This window comes from Hippoglossus stenolepis, chromosome 22 (genome assembly GCF_022539355.2).
Source record: "Hippoglossus stenolepis isolate QCI-W04-F060 chromosome 22, HSTE1.2, whole genome shotgun sequence".
NCBI lineage: Eukaryota > Metazoa > Chordata > Actinopteri > Pleuronectiformes > Pleuronectidae > Hippoglossus > Hippoglossus stenolepis.
In genome coordinates, this window is record NC_061504.1 from 16,920,180 (window position 1) to 16,944,408 (window position 24,229).

General features: G+C 45.0%; 1 protein-coding gene across 5 annotated transcripts in view; it reads right to left on the bottom strand.

Moving 5' to 3' along the window:
- dgki (diacylglycerol kinase, iota) overlaps positions 1-22,618 on the bottom strand; it is a 46,019-nt gene extending 23,401 nt beyond the window's left edge. For all 5 annotated transcript variants that reach the window (XM_035146912.2, XM_035146915.2, XM_035146913.2 and 2 more), the window contains exons 1-2: positions 22,338-22,618; positions 505-613 (exon numbers count right to left, since the gene is read on the bottom strand). In XM_035146912.2, coding sequence (XP_035002803.2) covers positions 505-613; positions 22,338-22,555 — 327 coding nt within the window. In that variant the 5' untranslated portion in view covers positions 22,556-22,618. The remainder of the gene's footprint in view (positions 1-504; positions 614-22,337) is intronic.
- Positions 22,619-24,229: the final 1,611 nt, after the last annotated feature.

Sequence of the window (24,229 nt, forward strand, 5' to 3'; positions counted from 1 at the left end):
CAGTTAGCAAATATTTGCCGTTATTGTTATGTTGTGTTGTGTTTGATATAAAATCTAGTTTTAATGTCAGAGATACAACTAATTTATATAAATCATAGATAGAGCCAAAGATATGACACGTTTGCTGATTTGAAAATAAATAATGCAGAAAAGATGCGATTACGTTTACTTCAAATTACACAACCCCCCGAAAAAGTTTGGAAACATAAAACATTCTTTCCAAGCTCAAGACCTTTTTCTTAGTTGTAGGAGAAAGTAGCCGCTTTTCGTTTCCACGCGAACATACGGCCGCTGAAACCAGTCTGCTAACAAATCTGTTGGCTTGAAAACCCAAATGTCATCCGGTGACTCAGCCAAACAGGACGAGGACAACGGACGCCGGGACTTTTTGTGCTGAATTTTTAAACCCCTTCAGATTTCATTTCTTTAAAGTAAGCGTGTTGGTAAAATCTTGCAGGACGAGACAAAACAAATCAAACGTATGAGTGCATGTGCATGTCTGACCGTCCAGTCCACGCCGGTGCGGAGCTCCTTGTTGGGGCCGTTGGATGCCGGAGGCAGGGAGGGCTGCGACGGGCCGAGGTGCTGGAGGCCTGAGCGGGAGATCGCCTTCCTGAAAAAAAACCACATGAAAGAAGAGGAAATGTTCAAAAGCAGCCCTGTCGTTCTTTTTCCCGTGACACAGCTCTTCATCAACGCAGAGCGGCCGAGTCGCACGGAGCCTCATTTCAGTTTAATCCAGCATGCAAATGAATTATTGATGTTCAGAGACCATTTCAGTGGGTTCAGCTGCAGATATTTGGTTGAGGAGAACCGGGAGCAGCTTGGAGGAGCGACTGCCAGCAGCACTTTAGGGTGATGAGAGAGAGAGAGAGGACGACAGAGCCGTTCTGTTAGAGGATGAGTCAGCATCCATCTCCCTCTCTCCATGTTCCAGTCTCTGACTCTCACCTGTGAAAACTTCCTCTTACTCTGTTTTTCAGTTTCCTTGTCTCTCTTGGTTTTTGATTTGACTGTATTTAAGGTTTTCATTATCACCTCCTTTATCCACGTGAAAGAAACCACACACTTGATTCCACACATCGTATCAGCATCCAGGATCTTTAAGTATCAACAAGTGTCTTTCCTCAAGTGGCCTCTTAAGGTCCTGAAAAATGGTCCTAAATGTCAATCACAGTTTCTCACCATGCGGGGGGGGGGGATGCGTCTTATATCATATACTACAATATTATATACTATATATACTAAGAGTCTAATCCAAAGTACTGAGTTTACTGTGATTTAGTCTGAATTTGATGGCAGCATGTTTTTTATACTAAATACTTTAACTGACAGGTGTGTGTGTGTGTGTGTGTGTGTGTGTGTGTGTGTGTGTGTGTGTGTGTGTGTGTGTGTGTGTGTGTGTGTGTGTGGTCCAGGTATCACTATTGATGTGGAGGCCTGTTAACAGTCGCATGCTGAGGCTAAGCAGGTAGTAGTTACTGTGAAGTTTATAGTAGGTAGAGGAGGTGTACGTGTGTTTGTTGTGTGTGTGTGTGTGTGTGTGTGTGTGTGTGTGTGTGTGTGTGTGTGTGTGTGTGTGTGTGTGTGTGTGTGTGTCTGTCAGTGGAAAAGGTTGCACGGAGGATCTGACCTCCCTGTTGAAAGTTTCAGTGGACGTCTGTCTAAAATTATCAACCAGGACAAAGAGGAGTCCACTTACACAACCTGTAACCTGATAACACAACCTGACACACGCAAACACACACACACACACACACACACACACACACACACACACACACACACGACTCCTGGGATAAAAATAGTCTTGCGTGGGTGACAACAGCACAAATGCAAGGACGTATGGTGACGACTGGACATATGCCACGTGGAACAGGGGACCACACACACACACACACACACACACACACACACACAATCAGACTGAGAACTGACCCACAGGTTGAAACCATTGGTTTGTCTGTACAAACCCATCAGCCCCTCCGGACTGGTCCCACTATCGCCACAGAAGAAGACGTAGTTTGTTCACGTCCACGATGCTGACAAGAGACAAATGTGCTGCCTCATGTGTGTGTGTGTGTGTGTGTGTGTGTGTGTGTGTGTGTGTGTGTGTACCATTCCAGGTAGCGACAATTCCCTGTAATGCACAATGACGTACTCATCACTGAACAAGATAAATGAGAACACACACTTGAATATGCAAACACACACACACACACACACACACACACACACACACACACACACACACACACACACACAGACACACACCCTCTCTCTCATTCAGAGGTCACGGGACACCATTATATTTGAGTGAGTCCTAATCTACTAAAAGCAACAGGATCACAGGCATTAAGGCTCACTCCCCTAAAATCTAAACAAACAGTGTGAAGCTTCTTTCAAACACACGTACACACACACACACACACACACACACACACACACACACACACACACACACACACACACACACGCACAGTTAATTCAAGTAGATCTGTGCTCAGGAGAGGCTGTAAAAGTCCATCAGTCTAAAAATAAATCTTGTTTTAAAAGCATTGAAATAAATCGGTGCCGTGTCATTCTCTCTTTAACGTGAGGACATTTCCTCCGGGTGTCCACGCGCCAGATTCACCAGCACAGACAGAATGAGGAGTGAGATGCAGGGAGGTTGTAAGATGTGTTTATTAAATTCAAAATATGTTGGTTTCTGATTAAGTTTTCTCCGAGTTGCAAAACCTACTTGGAGGCATTGAGTTTTTTTTTTTTTCGAGTTCTCACAGATGTAATATAACAATATAATAATATAACTCATGAGTGTCGGCAGCCAGCGTCATTTAAAAAGACGAATGTGAGCGGAGATTAACTCGGCAAGTTAAAGCCGAGTGATGGAGAGATTCGAAAGTGAAGTTGAAAGCAGCTGCTCCCACTTCTAACACCACTCCCCCTCTCTCTCTCTCTCTCTTTTCCTCAGGAACTAATCGCTCTCCCTTTTCTTCCTCCCCTTCATCTCCTTCTTGTCCCCGCATCACCTCCACTTTTCCGGCAGATCCTTCCCCTCCCATCTCCTCCTCCCCCTCTAATCTCCCCATTTTCTTCTCCCACTGGTTTGCTCCTCCCTCGCTCTCCTGTCATCCTCTGCTCCCTCTCTCTCTCTCTCTCTCCTCCTCATCCTCCCCCTGCCTTGCCTACTCTCTTTATTCTCCTCCTCCTCCTCCTCTTCCTCCTGCAGAGGTGGGTTGTCGGCGTTGCTATGACAACAGCACAGCGGGAGCATCGGCAGCTCATCCAGTAATTATATTGGTGGAGAATCTGCTCCGTGTGTGTGTGTGTGTGTGTGTGTGTGTGTGTGTGTGTGTGTGTGTGTGTGTGTGTGTGTGTGTGTGTGTGTGTGTGTGTGTGTGTTAGAGCAACTTTAGTGTAAATGCTGTGACTTAGACAGAAACCTAATCACCCTATGTGGGATGACTGTACACACACACACACACACACACACACACACACACACACACACACACACACACACACACACACACACACACACACACGTGCATTAACCGTCTTCATTTCACAGCCTACACACTGACGATGATGTAATCTCTGTAAATCTTCGACTGTTTTCTAAATGCAGATCCTCTGTAACCAGGCGGGGGTCAACAGTTACTACGGAGGGAACTTCTCATGCACTTGACTTCTATCCAGGTGATCAAAGTGTGTGTGTGTGTGTGTGGGGTGTTATCGTGCATGTAAAAACAAGCGTGCACCGCTGCAATTTTCTGCCTCAGCCATTTAACCACTTTCCGCAAATCCCCCCTCGTATTAAAGCCTCGTGCACCGACGCTTGAAGATAAACGGCAAAGTGAGAACAAAAGTAACAGCCACGGAAATAAAGAGGCAGCTGCAAGTGGGAGGAAACCAGTGAACATCTCCTGACTCCCGAAGCAGAGGACGCTGTGATTATGTGGGAGAAGTTGGTTGACAAAAGAGACAACAACTGCACCAGTGTGGGTTTTGGTGTTCAACCAGTTTTCTCTGCGCAGACAAACATTTGTTTCGAGGTGAAGAGAGAAACTGAAGATTTGCAGAATCTACATGATGATGGCCTTCGTACGCAACAGAATCTCAGGGGTAATTTCTGCAGATTATGACTTTCACTAATTGTAATGTTCAGTCTTATTGTGTTATTGCCCAAACAGTCACTCATGGTTTGTTTAAAACAGGATATTTGCAGCATAAACTCAACTCAAGGTTCATTCCTCACTGGCGTCAGTTATAATGTTTCTCAGCATGGCTGCACTCAACTTGTTACGAGTCGCCACCCGTCCACACCGAAGTCACCGTTTACACAAAGCAGCCTTGAAACCTCTCAGAGCTGCCGGAGCCGTTAACCTTCAGCCTGACGTACAGAGTGAGCGATGACAAGAAACACCGCAAGAAATTGATTAGTTTCACGACTGGTTGACGGGTGAGAGCCATAATATGCCTGGTTACGCTGATTGTGATCCCTGAATAGATACAGTTCAACTCGGCAGTGTCACTCACCTGAAGCCGAGGAGCCGGTGAAACCAACGCACCTTTTTCACCCTCCCCCTCCTCGGGGCGAGTGGACGGGCGCCGACATTTATCATTGTTATTATTCTCTGATCGCTCCTTCACTAATTCCGTTGCCTACATCCCTGAAAAAGAAAATCCACCATTTCCCCGTACGCTCACAGCACAGGTCAGGTAATTATGCCACTCAACGTGACAGGCAGCGGGAGACCTGACACCAGACACCTGAGCCCAGTGTGACGATGTGTGTGTGTGTGTGAGTGTGCTTTTTGATTCAGGTGAGGGTTACAGTGACGTGGAGAGCCGGGTAAGATTTTCACTTGAGATAAAAAAAGATGGGACCTGAGCGCCTGCAGGGGCCGCGATGGACAACGTTATGTTTATAGATAATGAAAGTAGTCAAAGGAAGTTTCTCACAGAAGAAACAAAGGTGAGTGAGAGAGGTTCCAATGAGCAGTGAGAGATATATTGAGAAGACAATACTGATACTGGTAAAGTTTTTTCAGGATTTAAGTTCATAGTTTATATTTCAATATGGATATAAACATTGTCTGAAACTTCAACCCTGATACATTCAGGAACTTCATCATATTTGGCAGCTATTGATGATGATCAAGTTATTGTTTCTCTGAAAAGAAACGCTAAATATCTGCAGATTTCAGTCCGCTCATTGTTTACGCACCACGAGTAGTTTTCAGGGCGGAACAGTGGTACAGTGGTGAGCACTGAGCCCTTTGGTTCTTGGTTTGAATCCCAGTTGAGCCGGGGTCTTTCTGCATGGAGTCAGCATGTTCTCCCCCCGTGTCTGTGCAGGTTTGACTAGTTTCCTCAGGTGTCGTGTGTGAACATCTCATCACATTATCAATATAATATCAGTCAAAAACATTATATCAAGAGAAAGATAAAATGGTCCCAGAGTCCCCCCATCCATCCTTCTGCTCTTCCCTTTCTCCCGGCTTCCCCCCTTCGTTCGCTCCCTGACAGGTGAATCTGCTCTATTTTTGGAAACATTACGCAAGAGAGATGACCTGGCAAGGGCAACTTGAGAAATACATGAGCTGCTGGTTGTAAATGCACACACACACACACACACACACACACACACCTATCAGTTCTGTTGAGAGCAGCATTTATCCCTCACACACAGTTTGAGTGATGTGGAGATTTAAAGGCCAAGAGGACCAGTACTTTTTAAAGCCTTTTTATGCAGATGAAGAGCGGGGAGAGAAACATTTAAAGTGCCTCACAAACTATGTTCCAGAGGATTTAAATGTCTCCAGCAACTGACACATGTTTTCATCATTGATTTATCTACTCAAAAATATGTATAGAAGTGTTCAAGTTTCCACATGCAACATTGAACCATGAGTAGTTTCCAATTCCAATTTGCACACACGCCTCTGAAACTTGTAGAGGACAGTCGCTGTGTCCTTCACTCAGTCCAATCTAACAAACCCTCGCTCCATTCTTCTGTTGCTCTGCTTGTTTCTTTATCTCCCTCCTTTCAATCTTCCCCCTTCTTCTTCTTTTTTTTTTATCTCTTCCCAGTTTCTCTACCTCCTTTCATCCTCTCCTCTCTCGCTCTATGTGGGTCAGTGTGAAAGGCCCGTTCGTTGCCGCTGGTGACGCAGCATGCACGGAGCGTGTGTGTGTGTGTGTGCGTGTGTGTACGAGCGCGTGCACGTGAGACGGACAACATGGAGAGGACGTGCCTGTGTCTCTGCAGGCCTCGTCTCACCGCCTCAGGTGATGGGGTGTGATAGATGAGGGCCGATCACCACACGCAAACACACACACACAATATAACACACTCAGGAACTCACAATGACTTTGGTTTTGTCCTCCTGACGTATATGAATTCATTTTACATACGTGTGCTTCTCCAACTGCACACGGAGACACACAGGAACCTGACTGCACACATACAACAAGTGACAATAGCAGGAAGAAATCTAAACACAAAAGACACACACACACACACACACACAGAGTTACTAATAGATGGTGCTTTGTGTGTGGTAATTTATTGTGAGTCTACACAAAACGTTTTCTTATCTGGACGACACTCCTAAATAATCAGACAGAAAAATGTTTTTCCCCATCTGCCTGCTGTGGACTGGTCAATGTGTTTATTTGTGTGTGTGTGTGTGTGTGTGTGTGTGTGTGTAGATGTATGTTGGGGGCAGGGTGTGAAGGGTGTGGTTGTCATGGTAACCCCACTCAGACTTCCTTCCCAGTTTTATCTGAGCGTACAGAATTCCTCTCTGTCTGACCGTCTTCCTCCCCGTGCGTCCGTCCGTCTGTACATGTAACCCTCACGCTCCGTGTCGCTGCTCTGAAGCTGTACATATCTTCCCTGATCTGGGGTCTGCAGGCGCCCACAGCGGCAGACGACAACCAGCCACCAGCCTGAACGATTTCCCCCAGCTGTCCTGCCGCCCTGTGGAGCTGCTCTGATTAGCCGCCACATAAAACCACCTGATGCACCTGCAGACCGTGATAGGGCAGAAATTGTTGCTCCATATACACAACTGGCAAATTTACTCCACAGACAAACTACACAACACTGATGTCTTTTCCATCCTGGTCACCTGTCAGTACTCGTATAGGTTACATGCACACAATAGATGGTTTTGTGTTGAATAAATCCCTCAGTGCTGATTTGCAGTGGGTCCGTGGTCACTTGTACATCGACTCTGTTCTGGAGTTGGATCCCGGCTGCGCTGAGTTTGTCCCTCTACTTTAATAAGTATAATATATTTAATTACAGTCTACTTTTCTCTTCTCTGAATCTCTGACAGGGAGTGGGTGTGTGAGAGCAGCTGCAGTCGGGTACACTATCAACTCTTATTAGATCACTGCCTTCACACACACACACACACAGACACACACACACACAGGCACACACAGGCACTTCTGGGCAACACGCTGTTCTTGTGAATGCAAGTGCAACATGGTCACACACACACACACACAGACAGAAAAAGGGGTGTGTGACAGAAACAGTTCAATAATCATAATCATCAGTTATATTGATAATATCATCATTATCTAAGCTGCTTTTCTCAGTTTTATATAGTTGTATATTGAATATCTTTGGGTTTGCGGCTGTTGTTCATGAGCATTTCATTACTTTTTGTTGTGTGTTTTTCCTATGGGCAGTTGTGTGTGTGCATGTGTGTGTGTGTGTGTATCCGGTTGTGAGGCTGTATACAGGAAGTCTGACTCTTTCCCTCTGACCTTCCTCCCTCTATTTATAAGCGTTCTCTCTCTCTTTACTTGTGCCATTATTATTTTAACGTAGTCTTTATGAGTGTGTCCCGGTTCCATATTTCATTTCGTATTTTATACTTGTTTTCATACTTGTTTTTCCATTTGTATGCATTGTACCACTTTGTACCGACTTGTGTCAACGTCCACAACTCAAACTGCTTTAGAAGCTGATGCATTGAACCCAGCTTTAAACAATAAAGTCTAAAAATCTCTCGACTTCCAGCGGCAGTGCATTTGCAGCCAATCCACCAGCGTCTGTCAACACGTCTGTAACTCTTAACACCAAGCGTGAGATATTGTTGGTGTCATAAATCGCAGTTATCTCCCACACGGAATTATGTTAAACGTACAATATGTAACTGTGGCCACTAGGTGTCTCTCGATCAAAACAATAACAAAAAGACCATGTTTGATGAGGGCGTGAAGCAGCGAGGGATCGTGGGACTTGTCCTCACCGCCAAATCTGGCTCAGGTGAAATCCTGTTCACAGATGAAGTCATATTTTCAAGTTGTATTCGCGTTACGTTACGTGATCCATTACGAGTGATCGATACAAACAGTGGAAGGAAAAGCTAGCGCGTGTGTTTTTATCCGTCATACGTTGTTTGAAGTTCCAGCAGAGACGGACAAAGTCGTGGGTAAAGAGGATTTGACTCATTTAAACGTAGGTCTATGTTATGTCCTCGGGTCAAAGGTTCTTCCAACTCAGCTGCCTGTGATTTATCACAGTCTTGTTTCAGCACATTCCACATTATACATTTGCAGCATGTTTGACATCTCTCCCTTTATCTGATCGCAGTTCAGTTCCAGTGTGAACACGCTGCCCTTCACTGGACACGGTGAAGGTCTGAGTGAGCGTGCCTGCCCTTCACTTCACTCCTCCACTGGCCTACATTAGGCCTCCTCTGGGGGAGGATGAGGAGGAGAGAGAGAGAGAGAGAGAGAGAGAGAGAGAGAGAGAGGAGGCAAGTCAGATTAGAGAGAAACAGGAGAGTGTGAAAAAGAGAGATGGAGGACACGTGAAGTGAGAAGAGAGAGAGAGGGATAGGAAAAGGGATGTGAGAATAGAGAGAGGGAGTGAAGGAGAGAGCATCTGTAGGCGGTCTTGGCTTTGCCCAAAGGCCTTGGCTTCTCTCCTCATCCTCCTCCCCCTCCTCCTCCTCCTCCTCCTCCTCCTCCTCATCTCCTTCACACTTTCACTTTCTCTCGCTCTCTTTCCCTCCCTCCCTTAACCTCATCTACCTCTTTGCTCACATCCTCATCCCTCCATACATCCACTATTTTATCTTCACTTGACTGTAAATAAAGATGGACGACACTTCTCCATTTCCTCCCATTGTACAAAAATGAAGCTCAAATATTCAGGACAGGGGCGCGACCATCTTGCTCTAGTGACTTCATTTATCATGTCTGTGTTCGTGGCCTTTATCCCAAGTGGAGAAGACTTTAAACCGGAGACAGAAAAGACACGTAAACACATAATTTGTTTTGTCGTTCAGGATCATTGTTCCCAGTGGGTCAGGACACCACAAATCTCCCAGTTATTATATTTATACACACAACATCTTAGCCGAGCTTAAGAAGCAGCTTCAGCAACAGACCTGTTCAACCCTGGTGTGTAACGGAGCGACACACAAGGTCACTCCTGCTCACTGTGATCACACTTTAAAATGCTTCTGCTGGTGGACTTGTCATTATTTATTCTCAACACATCCGCAGCACATCGGAGAGGACGGCGGACGACAGATTCTAGACCTTTATTCAGGTTTGATTTAATTTAACTCAAGATACAAACGTGCACATTTACATTTCTTCTGTGACTGGGGCTTTGGTTGTGAAACAGGAGAGATTACATCGAGTTATTCTCCATTTTTTTTTCTGTCGAGCAGAGTCAGCAGTGAATCTTTTCCAGAACTCCCACTCAGAAAACCCACTCTGTTTCTATAAGCAGAAAAACGAGAGGGAGAGAACTGCTTAAAATGTCTGTGGACTCGTATCTGTCACAGCGGTGGAGTGTCAACGCAACATACTGCTGAAACACACTCACACACACACGCACAGAAACAAATGGTGGTTTCTGGGTTGACATTTTTCATATAAAAAGGGTTAAACCAGTGAGACGGACCAAAGCGTTAAATCTTAACAAGCGTCCGTGCCCCGGAGTCGACCCACATTGACACATCCTCTCTGGAGGCCGTCGGTGCTGTGACCGTCACAAACTGGAACGACACTCATTTGAAACACGTCTTATGAAATATTATTAAACCCATTTATAATTGTGTTGTACTCGCTTCAATAAACCATCAACAAGAAGACAGGGGTGTGATTGCCAGGTAACGTTGCGTCGGCAGGTTCATCGATGCCAACGCCACTGGAGATATTAGTGCCCGGAGAAAAAACAAAAACATAATGCAATCTCTTAATGATCTGCCAATAACAGCACAGGTACGGCCTGCAGCGGCCGACTTGTGACGAACAAGGAAACGGTACAAAAAAATGAGGAATCGATTTCAAATAACACAAAAACATTCTCCGTCTCCATCAGTCAGTCTTCACACCTCCTGGAAAACACCGGGACAGGAAACTCACCGACTGGATTTCTCACTTGTTATCATTCTGAGAGCATCTCCCTTCGTGTTGGGGCAAGTGAAACATCGGGACTCTGCCGGTGAGTTTTTAAAACACTTCCAAAGGGGGTGTTCAAATCACACAATGTGCAAACTGTCAGGCTGCACAAATACACAATCTAGACTTTACCAAAAACATAACAAACAGCCATCGCAAATAACCTGCTGTGCTGACTCAGATAAACTGGGAGCGGAGAGCTGCAGGTGAACAAATGAGAACAGTGACGTGAACCTCGGGTGAATCTGCACCGAAACCTGCTGGATTACAAAATAATCCTCCCTCCTGTCGTACGGAGCAGATCCAGGATTAACATGACAAACTGTCACTATCAGGGTCTGTGGCTGGTTCTTTTTCAGCCAGTTCTGTTTATCAGTCTCACACACACACACTCACCCAGTTGTTAACTCCTCTTGTACAATCAGACATGTTTAAACAAAAGCGCAGCGGCTGGATCGTGGATTCGCTCTCGTTATCTTCTGACTGTCGGCACTACCTGGCTCAGACGTGAGCAGACACATCCCAGCGTGGTTCAATGGGCTGTGATTGTGAAACACAAAATCATATTTCAACAATCTCAAAAAACCGTGTCCAGATCCAACAGATTTGTCTGGACATGGTTCTAATCTATTTCTACATTAATGCTGGTTTTAAAAACACAACTTGCGACTGCTCGTGAGAGGGAATCTGTTTTCAAATCTGTGGTGAAACTAAACCTGGAAACCAGAGACGTCCCCCGTCCTCTCCTCTATGTCCTCAGACACGGCTGCTTCAAGGAACAACTCGTCTCTGTCCAGGTTTTCCATCACGTTGTACAGATGTTCAGATCTGACACACACACACACACACACACTGCTTGTGTTTCCTCCAGTCAGTTAATACATGTCATGAACCACAGCCAGAACACGGGAGTGATACTACCCTCTCCTCCCCCGCGCTATCCCTCTTTCTCTCTCATATCTTCCACTGACACCTACATAATTACACAGTCTGTCAGTGTGTGTGTGTGTGTGTGTGTGTGTGTGTGTGTGTGTGTGTGTGTGTGTGTGTGTGTGTGTGTGTGTGCGTGTGTGTGCAAGTAACGTGGGGGAGGCATCAGATTCACGCTGTGCATCTGTATCTGACCTTTACTGCTTAGAATAGACACACACAGAGAGAAGACAGCGGAGAAAATGAGAAACAGATAGAGACCGAAAGATAAAAAGAAGATGAGAGCGAGCGGGGGCAAAAGTGAATACAAAGGGGAGAAGGAGAGGAGGGATGGAGGGAGGGAGGGAGGGAGAGAGAAAAGAGAAAGAGGCGAAAGGAGAAGGGTTTGAACGTGAGGGACGTAAACACAGAGAAAAGTAAAATGTGGAAACAGATGGATGAAGAGTAAAGATGATTTTTAATGTTTTTACACATCGAACGTTTATTTAATTGATCTTAAAAACAATAATCAACACACAATCTCTTATTTATATTATAAGGAAGTCAGAGAAAGAAAAAGTGTGAGTGTGAGAATAGATCTGATATCGTTACTGTACGTTTACATTCACAGTGGGTGAGTCACAAAAAAATGGAAATGTACCGTCTCTGTAACCTCAGGCTACAGCTGCCTAATAAAATGAATCATTTACTAATGACTCTCATCTAACCTGAGCAATTAGTCCACACACACACACACACACACACACACACACACACACACACACACACACACACACACACACACACACACACACACACACACACACACACACACATGGCCACACACAGGGAGAGAGAGAGAGAGAGAGACAGAGAGAGAGAGAGAGAGAGAGAGAGAGAGAGAGAGATGAAGATGCTGTCTCACTAATTATAGCGTGTCTCTGCAGCTGAGGTCCACTGGGTGTGTGTGTGTGTGTGTGTGTGTGTGTGTTGTGTGTGTGTGTGTGTGTGTGTGTGTGTGTGTGTGTGTGTGTGTGTGTGTGTGTGCGCGTGTGGGTCAGGGACCGGAAATCACGAATGAAACACTTGGCTGCAGGGAAAAGCAGAAGAATATATCTATAGATTAATTAATTACGAATACGACTGATTAATTCAAATATATTGTCGTTTACGTACAGAGTCATATTCATAATTTGTGTATGTGAGAGAGCTTGGAGTTTGAGTGGACGTTCATCTGTCAGAGTGCTGGAAGATGATCAGTGCTCAATAATCCTACGGCGCGTGCACACGTGCACACACACACACACACACACACACACACACACACACACACACACACACACACACACACACACGGGGGACAACGCAGAAAGGCCGGAGTTAATCCATGTTTACAGTATGATAATGGTGGTGTATTAGTGTTTGTGAAGATTAAGAGAAATCTATAAATAGTCCAAAAATGTAAATGGTTCTCTGGTTTCAGTCTCTTGAATCTGATAATTTGATGTTTCATGTTTAATCGATGATGAAAATATCTATTAGCTGAAGAAAAGAAAAGAATAGAACATTTTGGAATTTACACTCAAGAGAATAAAACCTAAATCCCTCCTGTGAAAACTGATGGAGAAGCTGGTGGAGCCGCACATCTGTCCCATCCGTGAAACTGCATTTAAACGATGATCACACCAGACGATAAATTCATGAGAACAAATCAAAGTACAACTTGGTCGGACTCTTATCTGCTGAATACAACAGGCGAGAATAAGAAAGTCTGAAGAGAACAAATCACAGGATCAGAGGTAGATAAGTCATTAAAATCACGGAGGCTGCGGAGGATGAAAGTTTCCTTTTCTGCTGCTGCTGCTTAGATACTGAAATAAAAATAAATGTCACGCTTTCTCCTTGAAAAAAAACAAATCTAAAACAATTAAATGTTGTATAAGTTGATCCTCATATTGCAGTTTTTTATCTATTCAAAGCCAGATCAGTAAAAACTGTAGAATTACAGCAGTGTGAAGATATGCATCCAACACCTAGTTCCAGACTCATATTATCATATTGATTCATTATATTCTGAAACAAGAGCGAGACGGAGCAGGAGCAGGAGCAGGAGCAGGAGCAGGAGCAGGAGCAGGAGCAGGAGCAGGAGCAGGAGCAGGAGCAGGAGCAGGAGTCGGGGCTGCAGCAGCGGTGATGGAGTCAGTGTCACCTCAGCAGTCGCCTCCACAGGTTCATTATCGGCTCGATCTCAACAGATGGGCTTGTTGGGAGGAGGCGCTGCTGATCTCTCCGCAGAACCAGGAGTCGTTTAGAGGTGAGCGTTTCCTTTAAGGTCAAGAATCAGCTTCTCTTTTTCTGTGTCACTTACTTTACTATCGTCAACGCTGTAAATATAAATAGATCCAGAATCAGACCTGCCACAGTCTTCGAGTACCACCTCAGGGGGGAGGTCTAATTATTTCTTATTAATTAACTTAACACATCTCTCCCTCAGAACGTTTCACGCCTGCAGCACTACATGTTATTTTCGGGTTACTCGGGATATAATTGAATAATATATTATGGTTCTAATTATATAAACACATCAGTTATTACCTGCTGATCATTGATGACCAGCATCAATATCATTCTGCATCGAGCGATGTTCTTTTCCCATCGTACTTTCATCAGAATTTGTTGTAGCAGAAATCACTTCATACTAATACACAACAATAAAGTACCTGAAGTCGTTTTCCTGCTTTTCTTTCTACAGTTGAATTGACTGTAGTGAATGTTACATAATTCTTTTTGCAGATGGAAACTTAGACCCTGCTCTGTGTTGTAACTTCACTAAATTTACAGCTTCTTCCAGGCCTGTGCGTCTGAGGTATGTAAACAGTAGAGACGATCATGTGTTCAGGGTAGAGTGGTCAGGGACGGCTCTCCTCTCCCCTGTGGTCGAAACCACAACAGGCTTTGGTTCCATTAGAGCAAATTCAGTGCGATTCGATGACGTCGGTATTGATGTGGTCGGGGAGCGGCTGCCAGGACGATTACACTGAACTGTCAGATCTTTTTCTGGAGCTCAGAACAACAGTTTCCTCTTCAGGTTAGTGGAAGACAATGAAGCCGTTTGCAGGCTCCGGAAAATGTCCAGAAAATTGGGTCTGGACATTTTACGTACACATATTAAGAAGCAGGAGGCCGGACATGACGTGTAAATGCTGCTGTGGAAAGATCAGTGTTGTTGTTTACAGCTCATCCACACCGGCGTCTTCGTCTTCTACGTGTACGGCTCCTCTTCTTCATCCTGAGATATTTGTGTTCTTCCAGTTTCACGTCCGTCACGTGTTAGAAACCTCATCAACACGTCCACTCGCTCACGGGGAATTCTCCGCACAATATCCTGCTGTTTTCTCACATGGACTCACTCGGGCATTCCACGGAGATTTTACAAGGGGGGGGCGGGCGAGACAAACTCCAGAGAATGTCCAGAGCGTCTGACTCAGACATTAATGTTCTCACATGCAGACCCTCCAGATAATTTCAGGAGTTTAACTGGAGTTCAGAGCTCGAGTCAGTTTAGAAATTGATCAAAGTGAGAGGTTCGGCTTAGCGAAGCGAGATCTTTGTGAAATTCTCACAAAACACAGGAAAAGGTCACAAGTGGCCACATAGACCAGTGTCTTGCAGAAACCTCCTTTCACAACAAGTGCCTAATAGAGAAGGAAGTCATGGTTTCTCTCCAACAAGGTTCCTCTTTTGCACAATCGAGAGCCACTTCTCTTTTCTCTCTTGTTTTTGCATTTCGCCCTCTTTTTTCAGTTCCATTTCCAAGCGGGAAAAGCCTCTTACAGCCAGCCAGACGACTAATAAGGAGCAGCTCCTGTCAGCCAATCCCCCTTAATGCCTCAGCACACAGCATTATGGGCAAAATAACTCCCCGACACACACACACACACACACACACACACACACTCGCTCACACTCTCAAAACACTCCTGAAAAGGCCAGGAAGGCAAAGAGCGGAGGAAGTCTGAAATACCACTGTTCTAAAAAGAGACATCCCCATTCCTCTTCTCAGAAAATGACTGATGTGCTTAAGTGTAAATAAACGCACCACCAGGCAACGGGAACCAAGGTAGCCTCGGGCTGTCTTTAATATGTGTGTGTGTCTGTGTGTGTGTGTGTGTGTGTGTGTGTGTGTGTATATAATATAAATGTGGGCAGAGATACACAACAAATCATCGTGATGAACACAGACAGTAAATCCCCTCACTGTGTCACAGCATGTACGTCTATTACAAACTGCTTAAATTCAGTTTGACCTCAGCTTGACCTTGTCTTCAACGTAAATACCAAATGACTCCATCCAACACTTGTGTTTTTAAATGGACCAGCATTTAGCTCTATAAAAAATATTTACTTAAGTTAATAACACACTACAATGTAGTTATTAGGAGGTGTAGGAACACGTGAAGAGCCAATAACTTCTCCTATAAAATAACTGTAATTCATTATAGGAGCCAACATTCAGGCTGAGGAGATTGTGGAGACATTTACAGGACTGTGGCTAAATTGGGAATCTGCAGAAAAAAATATACATCTGTTTAATCTCTCAAAAACTGGCATCTGTTGACCTGTTGTGTCTTTTGAATCATCCATACTCACATCGCGCTCGCTCTGCCCTCCTCCTCGTCCTCAACAGGAAACAAGTGATCATAAATATGCATGTTTCTCTGTTCATCCGCTGCGACGACGAGCGGAGAGGAGGAGAATTGTGTCAGAGAGCCTGTATTTCATCAACAATTGGTGCTCTCATCGTCCGCTTAAAAATTCATGAGAGTCTTTAAGCTGCCCAGACTCGTTCCACCGAATTTAACAGAGTCGTTGCAACGATAACCAGCTCCTGCACTGGTTGTATAAAACATAAAGCAGCAGCTTTACGTATACTATAGATGTACAAGTGTATTCGGCTGAGAGCTCTCATTCCTTATTGATTGTATCTGTTAGATTCACTTAAACTGTGGGGGGGGGGAATAAAGGGGAGCAGGAAGTGGAGCCAGACAGATATGGATTTTGGGGAGCCGATGCCAACACCTATATTGGGGAGTACAAAAATTGCTGATACTGATATATAAGCCAAGTATAAGTATACAAGTATAAACATGTATTTATATTAAAAAAATAACATTTTTGGCAATGATTCCTGAAGCTGGACTATTTCAAAATCAGGTTGCAACACGAACATAAGGAGAATCTTCACAGATATGCTTCTGTTTAGTGTTTTTATAATCTAAAACACACCCACACTACTAGATTAAATCATAGTTTTTAAAGTTTCCTGACCCAAACCACATCCTTCCACCACGTTTCCTGGTACTCTTTCCTGGTACTCTTTCCTGGTAATCATATGTAAATATGTAAAGCGACTTATTTGAATCCCAACCATTGGTTTATCAGATGTGACTGTTTGTTCGCTGATTGTACGGCACCACTGTCTGAACAAGAAGGAAATGAAAAAGTCCTCTCTGTGGTGACTTCTGTCCTCACAAACTCCACTGTGACTATTTTGAACGAGTAAATATGTTGAGTGCTTTGTCCCCCGTTGTGTGTAATGAGCACGTCTTCTGTTTTGGCCTTTTAAATCTAATTTCCCTGGGGGAAGCCGACGCTATTGTGCTGCACCGTGATGTATTGGTTGGTTACACAATCCCTGTAAGCAGCGTGACATTACAGAGGTTTCTAAATGTGAAACGTCTATTTCCTTTAGGTAGTTTCCAGCTGCTGGTGACCCGTGTACATTGTTTATATAAAACAACAGCAGAGCTGGATCACGAGGCTAAAAATCCATGAATGACTTTAAAAAGCCTTGAGGTACAAGTACTCTATGAAATCTGATACAGGAGGCACGTTCAAACCGGTTATTGTACACGTTCATTTGCATTGAAAGACACATGTTAATGATGCTGCCTTTTTAGAGAGACATAATAAATGCATTTGACGAGAGGGAAGAGACTTGAGACCAGTTTCCTTTCTTCTTGTGGCGTTTGTGAGCTTCTCATCAAACGAGTTAAAAATAAGACAGGGACCTTAAATGCCCTGTTCTTGTGCCTGAAGAAACTCCAGGAAGTTTCACAAGTTATCAGGCTCGTTTTATTTTTAGAGACAGAAAACCTCTGTGGCTCCCCCTCACGTCTCACTTCTCTAATTGAGTAATTCAGTAACGGTCTCAGGGCGCGTTCACACCTTGTTTGGTTCGGACACTTCAGACTTTTCAGTTGAGTCTGAACCAACATACCAGTGAAAGGTTCCTCGGACCTTGGCCCAGACCTATGGACCAGAAACTAGTCGGACCAGAAGAGGAGGTCTGGGTCTGGATCAAACTGAACCGTGGTTCTGTTTGTTTGCAGAGTGAAAACACTTCAGGACATAGGACAGACGTTTGGACCAATCACAGGAAGTAGAGACAGCATTTAACAATAGAAGATGAAAAAGACGAGGAAGCAGCTGCAGTCTTCACCTCCGACGATATAATGTTTGAACCCAGAGGACGTTCATTTAGTGGAGTACTGTAGTACTGTGGAGTACTGTGGAGTACTGTAGTACTGTGGAGTACTGCGCCTGAAGGTGGCGATAATAACAATAACTTTATTTGTATAGCACTTTGTAGGACAAGTAACCAAGTTTGATGCTGTTTCGTAATACCATAATAATATCACCATGGCAACCAAATGAACATTTTCTCCCTTCAAACAGAAGGACGACTACCCCCAACTGACAACAAACCAACGTCAGACAAACGCTCGTCTACTAACCAATCAGAGTCAAGTATAGGTAGACTCCGCCCACGTAGGTGATGACGACAGGACGTGCGTATGTCAGAAACTATTCTTTAGTCCCTAAATCACAATGTGAAACCAAAACTAACAGATCAGATGGAAACAATGGGAAATGTTTTCAGGTTTCAAAATGTGTCAGCGCCGATCTGTCGCTGTCATCATTCTTCATCAGCTTCTCTTTTGCATGTTTGTCGAGTTGTGTCAACCCTTTGACTCTGGCTCAGAATGAAACTGCCCCTTTTTCACTTTCTCTCTCTCTCTCTCTCTCTCTCTCTCTCCATCTCTTTTTTTTGTATCCCTCCCTGTGTTCCCCCTCTTTGTATTTTGTCCTAATTGAAGGCTGAATAGCGGGTTTTATATTCTGGCAGCGTCAGATGATGAAAGGCCTTTGATCGCTGTTTACCCCTGCAGGTGGTGCACAGCGGTAGAAACATGACATACATTTAAATCTTTTCATGTTTCGCCTCTCGTCTTGTTCTCGATGCGCCGCTCCGGTCGCACTCCTCTACTGTATATCGTCTCCGCAAAGGGACGAATGCCAAAAAGCAGACGGGACCGTGGCATGACGAGCACTTATTGTGATCTGCTGTTTGCGGAGTGGGCTGTAAATAGTGGAGGGATAATGTTACGACATCCTGTCCTGTGGCACTTTATTCCCGCGCCGTTTCCCACGGAGGCGACGCTGAAAGCTCACCACATGATAAGCTGGGTGATGAAACTAAGCATTTGTTTCTTTGTGTTTCCCCTCGTGGGCGAACAGCTCATGTTGGCATTTGTACCAGCGAGTCGATGGTCAGGGGGCAGTTGGTTGGATTCCCAGACGGAGACCGTAGCAACGGCTCAGTCGCCGTTATTAACGCTTTTCACGTCGTGCGCGATTCTGCGCGGTCCAAGGTTGTAACTTGGCAGACGTGTCATATGTGTGGTGTAAGGAGAGAAGCCAGGGACGGTGTTTGACAACAGAAAACAAAAGCTCTCTGAGCCTTTAAGTGGATCCAGGTTCCACAGAGCCGAGAGCTGGACGGGAAACTCCACGCAGGAAACACGTATGAAGTGAAATGAACATATTTACAACAACATGGCTCAGTTTTTACATCATTTATATGAAGCCAAGTCGTTTAAATACACTGAGACTTTTTAGGGGGTTTTGGTCGTTTAACAGGCGGCCTCATGCCATTCTTCTCTGTTTTTAATTTTACACAAAGAAACAAAATAAATTAGATAAAACTGCATTCCTTGCCCACAATAGCCCAAGACACCACACACAGAAAAGTACACATGATGAATAAATACCACAACATTGCATCATCTTACTAATTCAAGCCATATTGCAGCTCTAAGGTGAATTGAATATTTTGTAAGTTAATCTCAGTAAAATGTGGCATCAGTAAAAAAGAGACTCCAGCGGGACTTCTAACACGGTCGTGGTTACATGTGGAGTTTTGTGTTTTGGGGGATGAAACTGTTTGTCTGTGTTTTATGGGTTTGTGGTAGTTTGGAGGTTCATAGTAAGAACATGACTGCGACAGCGTCCAGCTGCTTGACTGAGCAGCTCACTGAAGTAACGTCTTACAAACTAACTGTCATCATGACTAACTGGTTGTCATGATACACACCACACACACACACACACACACACACACACACACACACACACACACACACACACACACACTCACACACTCTGTCACACGGACAGACGAGCACAACGTCTAAGAATAGATAAAAGGAGGGACATTATTCTGGGAACACACACTCACTCACTCACACACACAGAAAGACAAAGTGTGACGAATGTCTGGCAGATAAGTTACATGTGCCTTAATGCTGGCACACAGACACACACACACACAGACACACACACACACGCTGCCTTTGATGTCCACCAGCATCATTTCTCAGCTCTTTCATATCGCCACATATGGTAATTCACTTCTTGGCGTTGGCCACTTCAAAGCTATGCAAACCAGCTCCTCGCAAACCGTCGCTCCTGAACCGAGCTGAGGCCGTTTTCTTTCACATGGCCGGTTCCATGAGGAGAAACATTAACAGATTATCCGTAGCTTCACCAGATAAGGTCAAAGGTCAAGACATGACATGTGTTAACCCCCCCCCTGAGTGTCCCTGCAACTGTCGTGTGTGGTAAAGAAGAGTTACGGCTCATCCGTGCTGCTCGTGCGTACAAAGAGATGGAATCGATGTAAATCGTCGCTGCCCACATGCTTCACTCGTCCTCGCGGTTGTTAAGCAATATATCTACTAACATGGCAACGGTGGAGGAGGTTGTGATAATGTCCCTCATAAGGACGACTTGAATAACTAACTTGAAAAGTCTCCACAAAAATGTCTTCCTCGTGTCCTATGGTCGTCTTGATGGAAGGGGTGGAGCCTGTAGAGCAGCAGGAGGCAGCTTGTGTTCACATCCGTCACCAGCGTCGGACTTTATCAACAAACCCTCTCGAATCTCGTTGTTTCTATCTTTGCCGCCGCTCTCTATGTACATGGTTCCTCTTTCTCATCTTGAGATATTTGCACTCATTTGGGTTGTTTTTTTTCGCGTGAGAAACGTCATCTGAGAAGTTTGACAGTTTCCTGCTGTATTCTCACATGCAGCCCCTCCAGATAATCCAGACTTCAGCAGCAGGGCGTCCCCCACACGTCAAACACAAAGATTTGCTCCCACATCAGAGCATCGCTCAACATCCTGACTGACTCACTGATTAAATCACGCATCCGTCAGCCTTTACTCCTGATTGAATAAGCAGCGATAAGGATTCTGATATGCATGACGAACCAAATCAGTCACCAGTTGACTGCAGCGTTTTCCACCGAGGCAGGGCCCCCACACACACACACCCCCCCGCCCCTGTGATGCACAACCTCCTGGAAACCTCACGTAACCAAAGACGGTTCTCCCAGGGAAAACACCCAGAGGAAGACGGCCTGTAAATGATAATGCAATAACAGGGAAGCAGCGGCGGTGACGCTCGGCTGCTGGGTAATGGCCTCGTCTTACGGTACGGGCGGATGTTGAAGAGGAGAGATAATCAAAGAGGATCCGTCTAATGGAGTCTAACCGGATTAAACTGCACCAAACCCTCAAATCAGATGGATTTCCTTTACCAAACTGAGCCAGTGCTTTTTGTGTTTTAATGTGTTTACATGATGCACATTGAATCTGATTGTGTCGTTCATTTCCTCTTCTCTCGCCGAACGTAACGAGCCGAGTTGAGCTTTGAATCATAAAGGAGAGAATCAGTTAAATGCACGAAAACAAATGTGACCGTAAAGAGCGACAGGCGGACATGTGACCTTGTCGTTGTGGGTAAACATTCGCTCGTCCGCTCGGATGCTACACGCTCGTATTCGGGAGGTTTTTGAGGAACTTAAACCGTCGCCCCGCTTTGCCACAGTTTCTCCACATCACACACGGGTGAGTCGACGACACACAAACAAGTTAAAAGGATTGATTTGACCTCCACACGCAGATGGCTTCTGTGGACGGACGGATGCCACGCATTCCTGACCGACAAAACTGCTGTCTGTGTGTGTCTGTGTGTGTCTGTGTGTGTGTGTGAGAGAGGGAGAGAGAGAGAGAGAGAGTGTGTGTGTGTGTGTTTGGTCTCCAGCCAGATTTCACTATCAACAGCAGCTGCCAGTCACACCAGGGTGTCAAGCTGCTGCTGGCACACACACACACACACAGACACACACACACACATAAACACACACATAAACACACACTGCTCAAAAAATCAATACTGTCCTCCCCCCCCTACACCCTCCCCCAACACAACACCACAGATAAATGCACACACACACACACACACACTGAACAATAGCATTTCACCCCATGTCAGTGATGGATCAAAACAATTTTGCATGTCACTATGTGTGCGTGTGTGTGCGTGTGTATGTGTGTGTGTGTAGCTAGCCACAGCTAACACTATAATAACAGGTGTATAACAGATATATAGATATAGATATAGATATAGATATAGATATAGATATAGAGATATAGATATATAATATATAAACGATCCCTCTCTGTGTCTCTAATCTGTCGCTAGCTTGATTCCTCGCCCTGGACCGTGTCCTCGCGTCCCGCTCCGGACAGTGTCCCGTCCCAGCATCCCCCCGCCGCGCCGCTCCACTCACCGGTACGAGGTCTGCTTCCTGAACGCCAGCCCGCGGAGCTTCTCCTCCAGCGTCTCCTGCTCCATGTCGGGCAGGCTGCCGCTGAACGTGTCGCTGCCGCAGCCCGCGTCCTCCGAGCCGGCTCCGGACTCCGAGTCTCCCCCGTCCGCTCCCAGGGAGGCCACGCGCCCGCTGAAGCCGCCCGCCGGGCCGGTGCGGTCCTTCGCCTGGGGGTCCATGCCGGTCCGGTCCTCCTACTCCGCGGAGCTGGACCCCCCCTCCTCACACGCTGTCGGCCTGGGGGTGAGGGGGAACCGGGGGACCGGGGGGGGGCACGGATACCGGGGGGGATGTGTGCGGGTGACGGAGGGAGGGGGCGGGTGACACGGCGGCGTCGCTCCGGGTTTGACCGATGAGGTTCGTGAGCGCGCTTTTATACCGCAGACAGGTACGGCAGCGCGCGCGGCCGCCGGGACAACGCACCGAGCGGAACTCACGAGCCGCGTCAAGCTAGCGGGGCTAGCCAGGAAGTTAGCGGCGGGGAACTTCAAAATAAAGGCTGCACGTTCCCTTTAAAAATCTCCCCCCCTTTTATTAAAATAAGAGAATCCTTTATGAGTCAAATCAGTAAAGTATTCATAAGTAAACATGTACTAAATATAAATGGAATATAAATAATGTATACAGTGTAAAATACAATGTGTACAGTATTTCAGCTCAGCAGAACATGAACATCGGGTGTATTTAAATATTTTAGGTGGAATTATGACGTATTTCACATTTGAACGTGTATTCATGTTTTCATTTTACGTATTCGTATGTATTTTATATTTTTATTTATCTGCGTTTATTTGCTTTCTCTCCTTTTTGAACCTGTGTAAAGTATAATGATATTATACAGTATATTATAATATGAAATGTATCATTTTATTTTATATATATTTCATACAAATAAATATTAGTAGTAGTAGTAGTAATCGTAGTAGTATTGTTGTTATAATTATCAGTAGTAGTAGGAGTAGTAGTCATATCTACTGGTAGAAATAATTGAATTAATCATTTCAATTACATAAAATCTGTTACCTGTACATATAGCAATACAAAAATAATAAACCTGATTTGTTTTAACCTTTTCTTTAGTTCCCTTTGTATTTATACCACTGCAGAAAATAAAAGAAAAAAAGTATTTTATCAATATATCATTCAACATCAAGTTAATTCACATTAAAGTTGTAAAGCAGGATTTGATCCCATACATAAGTAATTTAACGTTTTCATGTATAAACAAACAAAACCCTGAAGTACTACAACACTGGTTTTAAAGGCTTTTATTTTTTAAAATGTGACCGGAAGTAAAATCTTTGAATCTCTGTGACATGACACAGAAACTGAAAGAACGAGCTGCGGTGACAACAAACATCTCTCTCTTTCTCTATCTGTCTATCCATCTTTACCTCTATCTATCAATCTATCTATCTATCTATCCATCCATCCATCATCCATCATCCATCATCCATCATCCATCCATCCATCTATCTCTCCATCCATCTATCTCTCCATCCATCATCCCTCATCCCTCATCCATCCATCCGGCCCAGGGAGCGAGCAGCAGGGCATTGTGGGATACTCCCTCCCCTCTTTTCTGCAGCATCATCAGTCTGAAAGTAGGGCAGAGGGTGAGAGTACATGCACGAGCTCACGCACGCTGTCAGCCTCTCATTCTCACTAATCACTCACACACACACACACACACACACACACACACACACACACACAGCATATGGACTGTGTGTGTGTGTGTCACGTGTCATGATGGTAATGGCCTTTAATTTATGTCTTTGTGTAATTTGCAGTGGTTCTCTCCTGCATGTCACACATCTGGCCACATCTGTCCTCCTGATCGGTTCCACTCG